The sequence below is a fragment of the Marmota flaviventris genome, chromosome 5, assembly GCF_047511675.1.
Source record: "Marmota flaviventris isolate mMarFla1 chromosome 5, mMarFla1.hap1, whole genome shotgun sequence".
NCBI lineage: Eukaryota > Metazoa > Chordata > Mammalia > Rodentia > Sciuridae > Marmota > Marmota flaviventris.
In genome coordinates this window covers 62,002,039-62,022,341 of record NC_092502.1, presented here as the reverse complement: position 1 = coordinate 62,022,341, position 20,303 = coordinate 62,002,039, and the positions used below count along the sequence as shown (strand labels likewise).

The 20,303-nt window shown below is 34.4% G+C and overlaps 1 protein-coding gene across 4 annotated transcripts in view; it reads right to left on the bottom strand.

Annotated features, from left to right (window-relative positions):
- Csnk1a1 (casein kinase 1 alpha 1) overlaps positions 1-20,303 on the bottom strand; it is a 41,901-nt gene that overhangs the window by 8,868 nt on the left and 12,730 nt on the right. The window contains exons 3-10 of one of the 4 annotated variants that reach the window (XM_071612252.1): positions 13,777-13,903; positions 11,555-11,653; positions 9,073-9,156; positions 4,875-5,014; positions 2,766-2,844; positions 2,470-2,544; positions 1,396-1,502; positions 596-708 (exon numbers count right to left, since the gene is read on the bottom strand). In XM_071612252.1, the coding sequence (XP_071468353.1) occupies positions 596-708; positions 1,396-1,502; positions 2,470-2,544; positions 2,766-2,844; positions 4,875-5,014; positions 9,073-9,156; positions 11,555-11,653; positions 13,777-13,903 (824 nt within the window). Of the gene's footprint in view, positions 1-554; positions 709-1,395; positions 1,503-2,469; positions 2,545-2,765; positions 2,845-4,874; positions 5,015-9,072; positions 9,157-11,554; positions 11,654-13,776; positions 13,904-20,303 lie in introns of those variants that run through there. The other 3 variants (XM_071612250.1, XM_071612251.1, XM_027949270.3) reach the window with 3 other exon arrangements.

Here is a 20,303-nt window from a genome sequence, read left to right as displayed (position 1 = left end):
GCACCTGCGAAGATATATATTTTGGCGGGCAATGCCAGACTCACCTCTTGAAATTAGATCATGTTCACAATTTTCCATTTTAAGCATTAACATGCAAAAAATAAAAAATAAAAAATCTTAACACTGTTAGTCTGAAAGAAAGCAAAATATCATGGATAACCAGATTCATTATTAAAAATCAACAAGTGTTAGGTCTAGGATTTTGGATTGATTGATAATACCATATTCCCAACACCAAATGTTTATTTTGGACAAGAGTTAATGAATGAGTAAAAAAGATGCAGTTGTTAAAAATGACCCAAAATCCCAAGAGAAATGATATAATAATATACACACATATATGTATATACATATACATATACATATATATGAACAAGGACATTTGGGTTTAAAGTTAGTAGTCAAATTTTCCAAGGACGTCTTTTTTTAAAAAACATACAGCCAAATTTTTATGTATTTTAAAACCACCTCCTTGATCTAACACTGTTAAAATGAATGAATGACCCAATTTTGTATTCAATTTTTTCCCTGTAACGTCACTTGGTTCTTGGCTACTAACCTTTCATGTTACTCTTGGTTTTGTCAGTTTGCTTGCCTGTGGGGGTTTGGGCCTGTTGACCCTGCCCACTGGAAGAGGCTGCCTGCTGTGCTGCTTTTTGCTTTAACATTGTCCAATCAAATGTGTAGTCATATTGGTGGTTCAGGGTCCTAAAAAATATAAAACCACTTGTTAACTCATTAGTAAACGTCCAGTTAAATATCCCTTGATATTTCTTGACTTTTCAAGAAAGTGAGGCACTTTTTAAAAAATATGATTATTTTGTCTTATATGTGGTAACTTTTACAACATTTCTCTTCCTACGGACAACTATTTGTAATAGGAGGTATTTCCCAGAAGCAAGAATTGGTATAGAACTAAAGTCTGTGAGGGAGATGTCTGGGAAGCCTTTTTTTTTTTTTGGTTTAAAGGATTACTTCAATTCTTATCGTCTTCCAACTAAGAATCTGAGCTATAGGTACTTTGAAGGAACCTTGGTTTGGCACTGCTGCTACATGATCACAGTCCATTGCTACCTGATATTTTAATTTGGTACTGATAAGTGTTTTGTACCAAAGAGAATTTTAGGGGGCACTGACAGTCACGTATCTAATATAAATTGCAATGACTCTGGAAAAGTTAGATTCTACTTTGATTCAACCATCTTCTATCTCAAACTAAAATCATCTCAAATACATTTATACTACAAATGGACCAACGCCAACAATTCCTATAGAACTCAGTTTCTTAAATTTTTTGTTCATACTGGTTAGACCTCCCTTATTTTATCCAATTATCAAAATAGATAAATTAAAAAGATTTAACTCATTTCTCTTAAAAATACCTTAAAAACTGACCTGAAAAGGATGCGGAATAGCTGCCTCAGATACATGTAATCCGGGGCTTCCTCAAAGCGCAGCCCACGACAATAGTTTAAGTACATAGCAAATTCTGCAGGAAACCCCTATAGGTTCAAGAATTAAGACAAAAATCTTATTTTTGAAGATATGACAAAGTAATTATGACTCGGTCATCTCATAAATTTCAAAAAAATTCCATCATACTACCCACTTCATTATATTCATCTTTTTATATTAGATGAAATATGTATCCTTTTGTTACAGTACTATGTTCACAAACAATTCACATACCCTGCTTGTGAGTACCCTACCACTGATCTACATCCATAGTCCCTCTTTAAAACTTTTTATTTTGAGACAGGATCTTGTCAAGTTGCTCAGAATGGCCTCAAATTTGTAATCCTCCAGTCTCAGCCTCTCAATAGTTCAGATTACAGGTGTGTTCCACCAAGTAAAACTGACTCTTTATTTTACAAAAGTTAGTGTATACCTATTTATGTATTATATTATAGATTATAACCTTATAGATTCTATTCATAGCAACCACTATGAATATTTGTGACATTTATCTAATGTAATATATTGATTTTTTTAAAAAAACAGCCACTATCATATTGCACACATGACACATTCTATATGAAATTTGAGATTTCAGAGAAATAAGTGTGATTCAAGCTGTCTCCTATATTTTTATTATTGGAAAATTGCTACTTTCTATTGCTATGATCTGTCTGCCTATTTCTCTATTCTATGATGTGCCAATTGCCGATATTCTTACCTTACTGACATCAGTTTATGTTGATAAGGACAGTATTTCTTAATTTTTCTCACAGATCAATAAAACTACCTGCCCTGTTAATTTTCCTCCATTTTAAAACACAGATCAGAAACTTTTAACAAACCAGATATAAAACAAAACACGTAAAATGATTCATGCTTAAGCCATTGCCAAAAGTAAAACTGTATTAACTTAAAGATGGCTAACAGTTTTAAGTCCTAGGACTGGAAAATAAAATGTTTGTGCTCATGTATCATTTATATTTTAAAGTAATTCTCATAATGCAAGTTTACCTTACACAAAACTTCAACAGGAGTGGACATCTTCTTTTCACTAATCTTTTCATATTTCTGTTTCTTTGTTGCAGCCTATGGAAAATAAGAATTAATACTTGATGTTCTTCTCAGTAACATGGAGAAGAACCTTTAATAGTTCAGCTTGCTAGGCATACAAATATAAACTAGAATCCCAGATGTGATATTAAGTAAAAATGGGTGGGGCCAAATTCACTTTAGATAAAACCTCCTTGCCCACCTTTATTTCCATTCTTAAAATAAAATGAAACTCGAGTAATTTGATTCAAATTTACCTTCAGTCCTTGCCAAGGCAGGCTGGTTCTATTAAAATACATCAAAACATATCCTAACGATTCCATGTCATCTCGGCGACTAGAAAAGAGAAACGTAATTTTATGAATAGGATTATGGAAAACATTTGAAAGAAAAGCCAAGTAGAATCACAAAAACATTTTCCCCAAATGAAAACAGAGAACCATTTGGTATCTTATGCAAGAAGATACTTAGTGACTGGACATGGTGACATACACCTGTAATGTGCCAGTGTTTTGGGAGGCTGAGGTAGGAAGATCTTAAATTCAAAGCCAGCCTCAGCAACTTAGCAAGACACTGTTTAAAAAAAAAAAAAAAAAAAAAAAAAATTAAAAAGAGCAGGGGATGTGGCTCAGTGGTAAAGCCCCCCAAGGGTTCAATCCCCAGTACTAAAAAAAGAAAAAATTAATAAAGAAGATAGCTAAGGTAATAAATAGTTTATGATGGATTACCTCTTAATTATTTTTCTCATGAAATGTAAAATTATAATACCAACAACCTTAAAATATATATATTTTTAAAGAAAACCAAAAGAAGTTGCTAAACAATGCTCTAAACAGGTTAATGAAAACTGCAAACAAACTACCAAAATGCTTCTAAACTTTGCAGGAGTTCATAAACTTTAGGGATGCCAAAGCAGGAGAATTCCAAGACCAATGCCACTCTATTCAACCTAATGAGATCCTAACTCAAAATAAAAACTAAAAAGGGTTGGGGATGTAGTTCAGTGGTAAAGTGTTCCTGGATTCAATCCCTAGTATCAAAAAAAATCAACAACAAAAAAACACAGCCACAAAAAAACAATTAAAAAAAATTTTTTAGGATGCTGAAATAAATTAGCATTTTAAAGTAAATTAAATATCTACATGAATGCATATATACATTATCTATATATACACACAAATCTATTCACATGCATACATTCATATTTTATTCATTCATTTATTGCAGTGCTGAGAATTAAACTCAGGGCCTCAAGCACATTAGGTAAGTGTTCTGCCACTGAACTACATTCCAAGCTCAGATAAATACATATATTTAAAAATGTTATTTTTATATTTGTTTTGAGGAAAAATCAATTGTAATAAAAGATGATAGAACTCAAAAAGATCAGAAATTGCAATTTGCACAACTAAACAAACAATTTGCACAACTAAAATATAAAGTATTCAAAATCAGCATTAAAAAGAAACAGGAATTATATTCAGCTGCAAAATCAAAAATGTCAAAATAGGGCTGGGGCTGTAGCTCAGTGGTAGAGCACTTGCCTAGCATGTATGAGGCATTGGGTTTGATTCTCAGCACCGCATAAAAAAATAGATTTAAAAAATAGATAAAAAAAAAAAAACCCAAATAGCATTTCTAACTTTTGATCATGCAATCATGCAATATTTTCTCCCCAAGAAACAATTTTCAACAAAGAAAACAAACGATCTCACTGGGCACATCTGTAATTTCAGCAGCTTGGGAGGCTGAGGCAAAAAGATCAAACATTTGAGCCCAGCCTCAGCAACTTGGTAAGACACTCTCTCAGATTAAAAATAAAAAAGGGCTGGTGAGCCAGGAGGATCTCGAGTTCAAAGCCAGCCTCAGCAAGTTAATGAGGCCCTAAACAACTCAGAAAAGACTCTATTTCTAAATAAAATAGTTTAAAAGGGCTGGGGATATACCTCCATAGTTGAGTGCCCCTGGGTTCAATCTGTAGTACCAAAAAGGCAGGCAAAAATGAAAAAAGGAACAGACCTCCTATAATCAGCTTCTCTGCACTGGTTAAAAGCACCAGATAAAACAATTAAAAGCATTCTTCAATCTTCAGCCAAGGGCTGGGATTGTGGCATGGTGGTAAAGCGCTTGCCTAGCATGTATGAGGAACTGGTTTCGATTCTCAGCACCACATATAAACAAATAAATAAATAAGGTCCATCAATAACTCATAAAGAAATTTTTTAAAAGAATTATGATGTTATTTCATATTAATTTTAAATCTTTAGCCAAGAGGCATCCTTACATATTAGAAGAATTAACTGAAATATTTCACAAGCCTGTTGTTAACAGCTTGTGCTATGATAAACCATTATTTTCAGACTCACCTTTGCTCAATACCAAGATGTGCATTGATGCTAGCATATCGGGCAGTGCCAGTGAGGTTTTTATCTTCTCTGTATGGTATGTGTTGCCTTGTCCTGTTGTCTCTGTACTTTTTGGCCAAACCAAAGTCAATAAGGAATAACTTTAAAAGAGAAATAAAGAGACATTAGGTTTTCAACCTTGTTTAAACTGCTTCTTATCCATTTACTAGCATGTATCTATATATTCAAATATGTCAAAATAAAGATTTCATAAGCAGGACAGATACTGAACAGACTTACATCCCTAAAAGCTTTTACTAGTCCTCACCAATAAATCAAGTAAAACAAAACAAAACAAACAAAAAACAAAACAAAACAAAACCAAACCAAAAAGAGTTAAATCTAATTATCTGCACTTCACAGGGTCCAATTCAGGATCCTGTCTTTATAAAATAGTGGATAAATGAATACATGCCTGATGGCAGAGTTGTCAAGTACTCAGTTTGCCATAATGAAATCTGACATCCTGTTACTATTTGTAAACAAACATGTTTCAGAATCTAGACATAAGCTATCTGTAACTTTTTCCTCCTACAAAAGCCACTGTTCAAAATGCCAATGAAATACTCATTTAAAATAAGACATCTTTAAAATCCAATATTGCCAGAAAAACCAAGATTTTTTAATTAAATTAAAAAAGGACTTTCATAAATAAGCATACATATTCTGCTAGTTTGCACTGATATTAGGTGACCAGGTTAAACTTCTGGAAAATTTAACAAGTCAATCTAAAAAAAGTACTTAGCAATTAAAACAAGGTGGCTTACAATTAGCAGTTTAAATTAGCCTATTCAAAACAAAATTAACATTTCAGTTAAAAATTTTTAGTTTTATCTTATTCCCCTAAACCCAGGGAATAGGGTGCTCATTTACAACACAGCTGATTTTTCTAAATAAGTTTACTCTCCAGAAATGAAAACTTTTGAAGGGGGGGGAGGGGGGGGGAAGCATCTCTATTTTTAATGAAAGAGAAATCCAGAATGCATTCACATTTACCTACCATTTTAAACAAAACAAATAAACTTATAATTTTGGCCTTTATCTTAAAATTACTTATTATACTATGCTGTAATAAAGTTAGATCTAATAATTATCAAGAAGGGCAGGTCTATTTGCCCTTATATTTTACATGGTCCTGGATTTTTGTTTTTTTCTAGTTATACCCTTATCTCTCCCACCCTCATACTGGGGACTGAATCCAGGAACAATCTATTACTTTATTTTGAGAGGGTCTCAAAATAAAGGGTCAAATATTAAAGTTCTGAGGCTGACCTCAAACTCATGATCCTCCTGATTCAACCTCCAGATCCACTGGGATTACAGGTGTACACCTCTGCTCCTGGCTGTTAAGGCCTAAATTTTATAATTCTTTTTGCAAGGCTACTACTGGTCCCTTCTGCCACAGTCTGTAATCTGTGAAGTGCTGGAAAACCTGTTTGTCTAAATTAAGAGTTTGTTTCAAAAAGAATACAAATTATTGCTTTAAGTTAATTTAGACCAAGTGCCTCTCTTAAGAGAATGAGTATTTTCAGCCAGGTACTACCAACTATTCTTAGTTATACTTTGCATGGTAAAGACATTAACATCTGAGTTTCTGTCACCATGACAACAATGAGACACTTATTTTCATTTAAGAATACTAAAAAAACAATGAATATTAAAATTATTAGTAAAATGTAATTGGATAATGAAAGTTATTTAAGTAATAAGATTAAACTTCCTAAGCAATCAAGTTACTTCAGGAATATGAACAAGTTAGTGATATAAAACACTAAGAGAAATAAATTGCTCACACTGTAAATTTCTCTTGATTATGAAAGCAGTTCAGTACACAAATATTAAAGTGAGTGAAATACCCTTCTGTTAAACAAAACAAAAATTATGATTAAGTTCTGCAGATTCATATTGAAAAGAAAACAGGAAAAAATTAACACAAAAGGACATTCAAATTCATGGTATTTCAAAAATACCCCTAGTAAATTTGAGGATTCCTGAATGCTAAATAAGTAATCAGTACACGAAATTTCCTCTAGGGGACATTTTCTGGGATTGTATCCTTTAGTACTTGAAACGGAGGAGAAAAAGGGAACAGCTCTGACATGATTAAGACTGTTAGTTTCATTCAAATCTGGCAAGTAGTCAATAGCTCCATTTACAACTCAATAACAAGACACTTTCTCACAACCCATGATTGCTTTATAGAAACCCAGTATTCACTACAGTTCTTTCCTTCCACAAAGCTAAAGAAGGAAACCATATTTTAAAAACAACAATAAAAACCCCCTAAAAACATATAAACACTGTCTTCTTAAACATTTCAATCTTTAAAATAAATCAATTTTAAATTTTCTCTTACAAATACCAAAAATAAATCAGGAAAAGAAGTGTCACTGTAATAGAAAGGCGTCCTATTTTCAGCAAACAACTGAAAGGAAAGCTGCTTGAAATAAAAATGAAAATATCTTGGTAGTTTATTACCTGTGGATACTTATCAAAGCTTCTTTTAGGAGCTCTATTTTCAACTTAAAAACTAACATAAACATACAATGTAAGTGTTTACATAAAACTAGTGGTACCAAGAATACTAAGAGTTGTAAATATTGTAAAGGCAAAACCAAATAAGCAAAGTCAGTATCAAAGAAACTTAAAGACAATGTACGTATATAGGCTTACATATACAAAAGGAAGCAAAATTCTTTGGTGGGTTCAAGCTGCTTTTCTGCGGACTTCTACTAATTACATGTTGTCTAAGATCTTTGTATTGCCTGTTTTTTAAAGAATGCAGCTTAACTATTCAAAGGTACATAGGAATCAGTTAACATCTGATAAATTGCAACCATTTTCTTCAGAAACACTATTGCTAATTTTAGTTTTTTAGTACTTGGAACAATTTTTCTCCTAATTCAAGGTGACATTACTCTAAAAAATTTGAAAGATCACTTAACCTCATAACCTAGTTAACCTGTATGTACAGAATATAAAAATATAATACAATTTTATATGTAAATTATTAAGATTATTCTCACAAATATTAAATATATGAATAAGTAAAAATAAGCTCTAAAGCTTAAAAAAATTTATATTATCTTATAATGAACCAAATTACCTATCATGTTATCTATCTGTTCTCACTTCTCAATCAAGACTGCAATCACAATAGCTGTATTTCTTTGCCTGAATAAAAATAACCAGTTGTCTGCAATCTTTTAAATAGTTCTTCAGATATGTGTGGATTAATAAAGCACTACATAGTAGTCTTCTTTGATTCCTCATGCCAATACCTGCTTTTCGGTGCATACTAAATTGAAAAATAAAAGATTCATCTGTACAGGAGCATCAAAATTTAAGTGCCTAAATTTTATTTACTTTCCTTTGTTTTTAATGTAGAAAACAAAAAAACTATCTAACTTCCACAGAAGTAATATGAAGAAATGCTTGTAAAATTATTGTAGTTTATCTAAGTCGTCAAAATCTAAATTAGCAGGCTATACATTCACTTATTTTTCACATTACTAATGGTAATCTACCACTTACTTTGAATGGTGCTTAAATTATGTTATTATTGTACTATTAAAAATATAATGTCCTCTAGCTCCACAGCATATGCTGCTCTTTAAGTATCCATTTGATGGAAGCTGAGAATTTACAGCTTATGATAATTCAATTCTAGAAACACTATATCTGAAATCTGACCTATACTTACCTGAAGTTCACTTGGGAAGGAGGAGAGAGGAGAGGCAGAATATATTCATTTTACAGTACTGAGTTTCATTTTTCATAAATGAATTTTTGTGTATTCTGCAACTCCAAATACATTTTTAAAAACTAGTCTATCTGAAGTTTACTATTAACTAAAGAATTTTAATACTAGAACAACATATCTTTTCCTCATATGGATGCTGGAGATATAAAGATAATACTCTATTTCCATTTAGGTTTTCTCTAAACTTCACAAATTTTAAGCAAAAGCCACAAAGAAACATCTTAGTAATGTTATATGTTTGCCAAGTATGTCTGAATAATGCCAACGGTAAGGGGTGCTTGAGCAAGATCTACATTATCCAGAATTAAAACAAAATAAAAATAATCAAAATAAAACAATAAGAAAGAAAAGCACATGAATTTGGGATTGAGGTTGGAATAGGAGACAGTTTCAGACCTGGTTTAATCCTGAGAAAGATGGGTCCTGAGAAGTACTAACAGTCATGCTTCTTTTCCTCTTCCCCACTGGAGATTCTAAACACTAAACAGACAATAGAGGGTGGCAGTGCATCAAACAGTATTGCTTACATTGCAACAATGGCCGGCGCAGACAGGCAACACCGAGGCATTAGAGAAAGAACAGGGTAGCCAAATGCCATCCTTCTTCCACCAAGCACTGTAGCTTCTCAGATTTCCAAATAAGAATCACATACTTAAGAACATTTGAATTCTAGAAAATACTCAGGTTTTTATTGCCACTATATTGTGTCACTGCCTGAATCAGGGATAGCAATGGTGACATTTGGCTCTTCAATTTTTAAATAAAAAACGGGGAATTTAGATCTGCAATCTTTGGCACCACAATCTGCCCTTCCCCCAAAAAAAGATTATACAGGGGAAAAAAATCTTCAGTAAGGAAGAGGTAGAAGGCATTTAGTCACCTTAAAATTTATTTTCATAAGCATGCAGGGCTGATTACTAGAAGAGATGAGTAAATTCACTAAGATTGGAGCAGCCACTCCTAAATATCAAATTCAGAACAATTTTCCAAGTAAGAAATTTAATAAAAATTGACCTCAAATACTCCCCCCTCCCCCCCCCCATATGAAAACTACTAGAACAAGCTGACCAAAGAATCCAGTCTCATACAACTGGCATTTTTCAAACTACAATAATACAGAAAACACTAAAACCCAACTACTTAAAAACACTAATCTAAAATGCTCAACATTTATTACTTGAATCTTAGGTAAGCAAAACACTTCACTTCTAAGGTCTCTCTGAAACCATGTAGCAGTAAACATCTCCATGAAATTCTTTTTAATAACTGTGAGGAGGACACAGATCCTAAAAAAATGTTTCACCACCGGGCAATGTGGACTTCCCAATGTAACTACGTGATTAATAAGCTATTCTTAAGGAGGAAACAACAACTGAACCTAAGTATTATTGTTATCAACTAGGCCATCATTTAAATTTAAGACAAAAACCATGTACTGCACTGTCAACATGCAGGACAAGGATCATATGGGAATAAAGGATCTTTAGGATTAAGAAAATGGGAAGAAAAGGGCTGGGAAATTGGTCAAAAGAAGAGGCAAACTGACAAAACTGCCCAAAAAAGTAAGATCAGTAATATCTTTTCAGCTAAATCACCAGGTTTTACAATAACAATTAAGAACCTGGATGCTTAAAAAAAAGAAAAGAAAAAAAAAAAAAAAGAAAAAGAAAAAAAAAGCAACATAATACTCTCTGAAAATGCAATTTGGGAATGTTAAACTATACATAGGCTGAAACACCTTTCATAATTTAAAGCTCAATGAAAAAAGTTTGCTTTCCTAAAACTTGGTCAATCTCACATATTAATAAATCAACACCAATTCTAATGGTAATGGCTCCAAGTTGGCATTCATACAGGCAAACAAAGGTAAACATTTGTAGCTGGACCTAAAAACACAACTTTCCCTAACAGTTTAGTAAAACAAATGGGACTCTTCCTTCCAAAAACAAATCAAAACAAAAAACATACATAAAACAAAACAAAAAAAGTTCCCAAGTTGTCCTGAAGTTGAGAATTTCTATCAGATCATCAGATCATTAACATGCTTAGTTCATTGCCAATGCTGCCTGTCTGCCCGAGCTCAACAGTGAATGGATAAAAGAAAGCAGTTCACTCAACAAAACTAATCATTGTAGAAAAAATTTCAACACAATTAGTTTCTAACTATAATCATGCGCCACTAGCTAAATCCAATCACCCCAGAAGTTGAACCATTCTCAGCAATCCCAATAAGCACTACTTTTGTTGTATGAATGAATGTTTCACTTGTCTATTCTTTTCCTTTAAAAGGGGGCAGGGAGGAACTCACCCAACTTGGCGCCCAAGTAAGAAACTGTCAACTACTTTTGAAGAAGGCCCAAAAGTTATCCTTTTATATACACAAATCCAAGGACCAAAGAATTCTCAATATCAACCATGCTCAGTCAGCAAATGTTAACTCCATGGTGACAAGATGGGTCAGTGGTTCCCATACTGGCACAAGCACATATATTACAAAACCCACACTTTAGAGCCAAAGGTTAAAATCTGATTTTTAGCATTCAGGAGGAAAAGTATATAGAGGTTTTCACTATTCAAGTGAATGAAAAATAGATACAACTGTTCAAAAGTTAAATAACAGACGATTACAGTTCATTATGAAGCCCCTGGAATTTTATATTTCCACATAGATAACCAACCTCAGTTGGGTAAGTTGGAGAGAATATATTTCAAGTTACTAAGTTAATAGAGTTAGCTGATTATCCTTCTAGCACAATCTTTTAAAGCAATTATCAACAGCAATTTTTTACTATGGCTTCTTAAAGATAAAGAAGTTTATGAAAGCAATTCTTGTCAATATTCTACTCTTTGTTTTTCATGCAAAGAGCATTTGACTAACCTTATTACAGTGCCGCCCAATACCCATTAGGAAGTTATCTGGCTTAATGTCTCTGTGTATAAAATTCTTTGTATGCACATACTCAATTCTACTGATCATCTGGAAAAAAAAAAAGAAAGATTAATTGAATTAAGTGATAAAAAGAAACCAACAAATTATTTCTCAAGTATTTCTGTATCTCAATTATTTAAAGTTCACAACAAGAGCATTAGAAAAAGTTAATTGGGATGAACAAAAATTCTCCATTTATTTCTAGCTTGACAGATTTCTAAACATAAACCTATAATGCCCTTTGGCTTGTCCTTTCAGTATTAATGTTTAAAAACACTTGTCTAACCTGATAGACTTGGTGGTCAGTATGTTCAAATTATAAAACTAATACAATATGTGGAATTACTTCAGTTGTCACAATAAATGAGCTTGATCCCCAGTATCACAAAACAACCAGCCTGGTATTACCAAGACACATTTCCATGCTACTCTTATAAATACAAACACAAAGAGACACACACACATAGACTTAGGAGTTGGCGTACTGACTACTGATAGAAAAGTTATTATTATTGTTTCAAACTGAGTTAGAAGCCTTGGGTCTTCACCCTGTTCTTCTTCCTGTGCTTACATACTTCTATGCAAAAGTTGAGTATTAAACATGTCATTCTAACAAGCTCTTCTTGGAAATTAAATCAAACATTATAGCTCTATTAGTAGTAGTAGTAGTAGTAGTGTAGTAGTGGTAGTAGTAGTAATGCTGGGGAATGAACCTAGGGCCTCACACATGCTAATAGTAAGCACAAATGTTCTTTTTAATGGCTATAAATATCCTGTGGCATAGTCATAATCCTATTAATATATGCTTAGATATATGTCCTTACCTAGCAGGGCTCCCCCCCACCAATGGGCTATAACTCAACCCAGGAATTCCTGGGTTAAAGGGTATATATATAACACTTTCTTTTTGGTGGTACTGGGAACTGAACCTAGCTCTACCACTGAGCTATATCCCTAGCTTTTTATTATTTTTTATTTTTTTGGGGGGGGGATGGTGGTGGTGGTGGTGATACTGGGGATTGAACCCAGCGCCTAGGCATATAAGGCAAGCACTCTACCAACTGAGCTATATCTCCAGCCCTTTTTATCTTGAAATAGGGTCTCACCAGTTGCCCAAGCTAATCTGAGACTTGTGATCCTTTTGCCAAAACCTTCAGAGCAGCTGAGATTATGAAGAGTATCTATATGCTTTTAATTTTTATAGATAACATCCAACCACCTTTCACAATAGGCTATAAAATTCATATTTCCACCAGCAGTATATTAGAATATTCTTTCTAGATCTGGCAGATAAAAAGTATTACCTCACTTGTTAGGTCCCTACCACTTTATCATTTTTATGAACTGCTAAACTATATTCTTGATGGCTTACTCTTTCTTATTCATTTTTAGGAGCCTGTATAAAACAGACAACCTTTCATCTATTATGTAAATAGGTACAAGTTTTAAAAATTTGTCTTTTGACTGTTTGTGGTATCTTGAATAAAACAAAAGTTTTTTATTTTCAAATTAACAAATACACTGTCTTTTGTATAAAATACTTAATTAGACGTGGCATTTTAAAATGTATTCACTATCCAGAGCTTGCCAACGTTCTCGTTCTACTCATGTATTCTTACTCTTCTCACTAGTATGTGTCAGGTTTCTATTTTTCAATTGTCCCCATTTCCCCCAGAGCTTTTATTGCTTTGGATATACAGATTTTTTAATCATACTCCTTTACCTTGACAAATGTCTTTTGAAGCCAAACCAGCTTAAACTACTTACACCCTCAAAAAAGCATATGTATAAATGTACAAATACTACCTTTGAATGCAGCAGCAACTTTACAGGAAGAAAAACAATATATTTAGGTCACTTAATTTGTATACCTGCCTTAGATAATAACCATCAACCTCCTTAAACAAAAGCTTTCTTGCAATGCACCCCCCCCCACCCCCCCCCCCGCCACGGAATTGTATTCCTTCTCATGTTGCCAGCATACTCAACACAGACTTCTATTACAGAACCTTGGTATGGACCACCATGCCTAGTTGGTATAAAATCTTTTTTTGCTTTTCCTAAAGATAAATAGTGACACATGGAATCATGATACCCCAGTTTATGAAATGTTTAAATTATAGTTAATAGTAGTTTTCTTATTCTCTATTTTTCATCAAAATTTCACATACCTGGTCAGCTAACATAAGTACAGTTTTCATTGTGAACCTTCTTGAACAGAAATTGAAGAGGTCTTCAAGGCTGGGTCCCAGAAGATCCATGACTAGCACATTATAGTCTTTTTCCTGACCATACCACCTAACAAAAGAAGAAAAGGAGAAGGGAGGATTACTATGATAACCCAATTACCGCTTAATATCATAAAACTTTAAAAAATTACTAAACTTTAATATTAAGACAGTTTTCTTCTTCTTTTTTTCTTTTTCTTCTTCAAGGTAAGCTCTCTATTCGGAACACGATCCCACTGATTAAATACATTGTCTAACATAAAATAGAATAAGATTTTTTTTTTGTCAAGTGACTCCAATGTCCTAAAGATAGGAAGTGCATGAAGATATTAACAAATTCTTTTACTAGGGCAGCTGAATTCTATACTCATCTGCTGTCACTGATTCCTGTGACCTTGGTCAAGTTCCTTAATCTTACTAGACTTACTTCCAAAATAAGAAATGAAAACTAAATCAGTCATTCTAAAATTTTCCAGAAAATGAAAACCACTTTTTATTATTGTATTTTATTTTTTTAAATTTTGGGGGGTTGTAGATGGACACAATACCTTCACCTTATTTATTTATTTTTATATGGTGCTGAGGATCGAACCCAGTGCCTCCCACGTGCCAGGCAAGTGCTCTACCACTGAGACATAACCCCAGCCCCTAAAAACCACTTTTTAAACAACAAACTCCTGTATCATTTCCCACCAAACTGTGCTTATTACTTGTACTTTCTTTCAAGGATGACCACTGCTACTTTTATTTACCCAAGGACTGGGAATCACCACAGTAAGCGATTTCAAATTTTAACACTTATGAGTATCCTCCCTCCTCCTTTTTTTTTTGGTCACCAGGGATTGAACTCAGGGGGCACTTGACCACTGAGCCACATCCCCAGCCCTCTTTTGTATTTTATTTAGAGTCAGGGTCTCACTGAGTTGCTTAACACCTCGCTTTTAGTGAGGCTAACTTTGAGCTCTGCTTCAGCCTCCCAAACCGTTGGGATTACAGGTGTGCACCACAGCCTGGCTTGAACATCCATCTTTATTTTAAACTTAATCAGATAACAAATTCTTCTTGGAAAAAAAATTAGATAATATTTAGGATGTATAAGCAAAAAAGAGCAAGAGATCTTAAAGCTTAAAAACTGGACTAGTTTCTTGTTAACTCCAGTAAAACAGATACAAGAGTTACCGTAGTTGAAATTATAATTTAAAAATATTCATCAAAAGGGTAGAAATAGGCTTCTATTTTCCTCTTTCTTTTTCTTTTTCCTAGTACTGGAGATTGAACCCAGGGGTTCTGAGCCACATCCCCAGCCCTTTCTTTTGAGAAAAGGGTCTCACTGAGACTGGCCTTGCACTTCTGATCCACTTTGTCACTGAGATTAGGGATGTGTGCCACCATGCCTGGCTCTTTCTATGACTTTTACTTCAAGTGTAATACATATCAAGCATGAGATATGGATAACCACCAAACACACAAAAAAATCCATTTTACGCCCTTTTTGTAGAAAAAGATAAAGGAAAACAAGTCTGCTTAAACCTGTAGAGGTCTTGCCCACGTGCCTAAGAAAAAAAACACCTGTGCCAATGTGACAGCACAGCATTGGACTGTCATTTTTCTACTCCTTATTCTCCACACGGAAATCCAACACCCTTCATTTTCATTCTTACATTTACTTGTAGAAAGGTCACAGGACTTTTTGGGGTGGGAAACAGGAGACATAACACATGACAATATTAAAAAGGTAAATGATGAACAAAAATGTTGTGTTTTCCTTCCCTTTTCTTTTTTCTTTTATTTAATGGCAACAGCAAATCTATGCTAGAGTTGTCAGGAACTTGTTATTTTAAATGTCTAACATCATTGAGAATTACTACAGAATTTAAATAAAAATAAATCTAATTTACCTATTTTTTTTTTGGGGGGGGGGGAGGTGGACAGTACTAGGGACTGAACAAGGGCCTTGTGCACATGTTAGGTAAGCAACCTACCATTGAGCTACATTCCCACTTCTTTTTATATTTTATTTTGAAACAAGGTCTCACTAAATTGCCCAGGCTGGCCTTGAACTTGTGATCCTCCTGCCTCAGCCTCCAGTAGCTAGGATTACAAGCATTTCCCACCACACCCGACTGACTTTACCTAGGTTTTTAAGAAAAGGGAGAAAGAATAAAGGAAGCAAGGGGAAGGCATAAAAAGTCTAATAGGTCAAAAGAAAAGCACAAACCATCTCTCTCATCTATACCAGGAAAATGTCCATTGATGGCCCAGACATAAAAATAACAAGCAATTTTATAACCATTCATCTAAACCCAAATATGAACAGAAATTTAACAAGATTTATACTTCATATTTTCATCAAATTAACATAACTCTATAAAGCCCCTTTTCATTTGGGTACTTTTCTTCTTACTAAAGTGTAAGGACTTTAAAAAAAAGCTACGATGGGTGGGGTAGCACGTGTCTGTAATCCCAGCTACTCTGGAGGATGAGGCAGGAGGATCCTAAATTTGAGGCCAGACTGGGAAATTTAGGGGATCCTATTTCAAAAAGAAACAGAAACAAACAAACAAACAAAACAAAAGGGCAAATATCAAAAAAGCTCCAAAATAACTAGATCTTTCAATCTACAAAGACTGGTACTTTAAACTCCTTAAAAGTGTGAGGCAGGTGTTTCTTCTATCTTTTGTATTTCCTCTTGATTTCAAGGAATATAGATTATTTCTCTAAAGCTAACACTTCATACCCTCCATCTGTGCTTTCCATCTGGACTAACCCATCAAGAACATTACTGCACACAGATTAGGAACCAGGGATGATCTGCTTATTCAAATCCTACTCATTTCTACCATCACCTCATGTTTTCCACTATTTTGAGAGCTTCTCATTGTTTTAACCCAATCTTCTAAAACGCCAGATACCAAAGAAATCTCCTTATGTAGCCTATCTCACACTGGTCTCCCATTTCACAGAACTTCCCTCATTCACCGCCTACTGCTTATATCCATATTCTAGCCCTCTGGCAATAAAATATCCTCTTTCTGTTACTTCAGTGTTTGGCAGACAGCTTACTATTCTGTTTCGGTTTTTAGCTGTCTTTATAGAACCTGAGTAATAAATAAACACTAACCTGACTGAGATCATTTAAATTTGTGGACAATCTGAACTATATCACCACAAAAACCTCACTCCTATGCTCCACTTCCTAGGTGCCTACAAGTTATAGACTCAGCTTTACATTTAGATTTTTTTTTAAATGTTACATACACGATAAGTTTGCTATTAAGTATGCTGTAGTAAAGTGATGTGCATATTGTATATACTTAGGTTATCCTTGAAGATTAAAAAAATTGTTGGATTTGTTTCTTATTCTTCCTAATAATTTAAAGTTAAAAAAATAAAACAAGATGTCCAGGGCTCTCATTTTCTGTTTTAAACCAACACCTTTAGACTTCAGTGTTACCTGAAGTTCACAATTTATACAACGACATTATTTGCTTAGAGTACATAAAAATGGGTACATTAAAGTCTGAAGAATATGCTAATAAAAAGCAAGGACCATCTCTCTGTTCTCATATCCTTTTCTCTCACCCTACATCCAAACTACAATCTAAATTACAAATACACAAAAAAGAACTATTAGGAGAGTTTGTAGCTGGGATACAATACTATAAGGGTTGGGGATGTTAACTATTAGGTGGCAAGGTCCTGAATTCAATCCCCAACACCACATATACATACAAAAGAAAAGTTGTATGATAGCTGAAGATTTCAACTTAGAGGTTTTTGTTTCTCTGAGGAATCTCCTTATGAAAACAGAAATAGCAAATTACTGAAATCAGAGTACTTGAGGAATTCCAAGAAAAATAAATTGGTAGAATCCTTGTACACCTCAGAATAAAGTACACAAATAAGTACTGATTCCATCACTATAACTAAGACACAAGTAACATCAAAAAAGTAATTATCTGTTTAATAGAGGTCCTCCTTTCAGAATATAAGTTTGACAGGGGCAGCCATTTTGTCTACTTCACAACCCTGTGTTCCCATCATCTACTGTTTTACATACATGAAATGGTCAGTAGCATCTGTTAATAGGGAGTACCTGAGTTGTCAGAGGAAGAAAATGCAAGAAAAATAAAAATACTCCCTGAACTCAAGGTATAATATAATATCACTGGGAAGCATCTACTCATCTTTGATTAAAATAGGTCAAATAATTATAAAATTTAAGAGTGATAGTTTTAACCAAGTACAGCACATCAGCTCTTTTGGGAGGCCCTGGATCCAATCCCCAGTACTACTGTGTGGGGTGGGGTGGGGGGACGGGGCAGGACAGTTTTAACAAAGTTAAAAAAAAGAAAGAAAAAGAAAGTCTTTCCCTATGCTATTTATCTTTGTTATCTTTAGGTTGTTAGTGTCAGAAGCTTTATAAACCAAATAAAAAGTTTAAACACTGAATTAGTGCTATAATATATTCAATTTTTTATGACATCTACAAAGTATTCTCAAGACACTGTCTCTCAAACTAAGACTCTGGCCAATTCACCATCACCCAACTTTTATTACTTTTTATAGGGAGGTCAAATTCTTCCTTTAGAATGCTACCTGGTGCTGGGTGTGGTGGCACACACCTGTAATCCCAGCAGCTCGGGAGGCTGAGACAGGAGGATCATGAGTTCAAAGCCAGCCTCAACAACAGCGAGGTGCTAAATAATCAGTGAGACCCTGTCTCTAAACAAAATACAAGGGGCTGGGGATATACCTCAGTTGGTAGAGTGCTTGCCCTGAGTTTAATCCCTGGTCCCATAAATAAATAAATAAAAATAGGGCTGGAGGTATATGGCTCAGTGGTCCAATGCCCTTGAGTTCAATCCTAGGTACAAACCACCCCAGAATGCTATGCTACTGGCAACAGTTCCAGTTACACAGGTCTCTTCTCTGAATTCCTTTCAGTGTTCCTATACAATAATATTCATGTATAGCTTTTTAAAAAATTTTTTATGGTGCTGGGGATCAAATTCATGACCTAATACATGACAGGCAAGTGTTATACCACTTAGCTACCTCCCCAGCCCTGTGTATGGTATTATTACTAGTATAATTTTACTATTCATAATACAGAGATATAGTGTCAAAAATCATAATCGTTCTTTCCATTTTTTTCCTCCCACTACTGAGAATTGTACCCAGGAGCATTTCTACCATTGAGCCACAGCCACAACCCTTTTCAGCCTCCGGAGTCACTGGGATTGATTATAGGTGTGGGTCACTGAGCCTGGCACCTTTGGCTTTTTATTATAATCATGCCATGTTGATTTCTTTTCCTTTTTTAAGATACTGGGGATGGAAACCAGGAAGTACTCTGCAACTAACTGAACTACATTCCTAGCCCTTTTTATTTTTATTTTGAGGCAGGGTCTTGCTAAATAGCAAAGGTTGGCCTGGAACCTGCAGTCCTCCTGCCTCATTCTGTACCTGGGATTACATCTCTGTCTAATTTTTTGTGTTTATTTTGGTGCTAACAATTCATTCTTCAGCAACAAAGAATGACATGCTGGCCTCATCTCCCTAAATCACCAGGTTTCTGGACCCCTTCTATTCTCAATTTAAACCTTTGAGCCTAAGCTGGACCTGGAGTGCATGCCTGCAGTTCCAGCTACTCCAGAGGCCAACTCATATCAGCCAGGCAACTCTGTTCGACTTTGTCTCAGAACAACAAAAAGGGCTGGAGATATGGCTCAGTGGTGAATGCTTGTCAGGTATGCATAAGACCCTGGTTAGATCCATTAAATAAGCAACAAATGAAAAGCCTGAAAAGTCACCAATCTTTCTGGTACTGCATTCATTTGTTGATTACTTCTGGAAGCTGTAGGCATTGATAAACTTGAATATTAGACAACTATTAGTACTTATGAAGCCCCCCTTACTGACATTCATCATGAAAGGGGCCAATAATGCAATTCAGGCTCAACTACATTTCGAATCATGGTAACTCTTCAACCCTTTTAAAGGAGAACCAGAACCAGACTAAATATGGGTTACTTCCTTCTGGCTTTTTATTGTCTTCATAAACAAGGATGCTGTATAACTCTCATTGTCCTTAAACTTCCTTGCCCCTATTTGCTTCTTTAATTTGTGGCCTTCATTCATTACACTTTGAATACAGACACCTGAAAATTTTTTTTTTAATATTTATTTTTTAGGTGTAGATGGACACAACACAATACCTTTATTTTTATGAGATGCTGAGTATCAATTTTATTATCTAAATACTAAATATGAATCCTCCTGCCATAGAAAATTGAGCATTAGGAGTGGGGTTGTGGCTTAATGGTACAGCACTTGTCTAGCATGTGTGGCACTAAGTTCGATCCTCAGCACCACATAAGTAAATAAAGTTATTGTGCCCATCTACAACTAAAAAAAAGAAAGAAAGAAAATTGAGCACTAAGCCATTTCCTTCTCTCTTCCAGTTT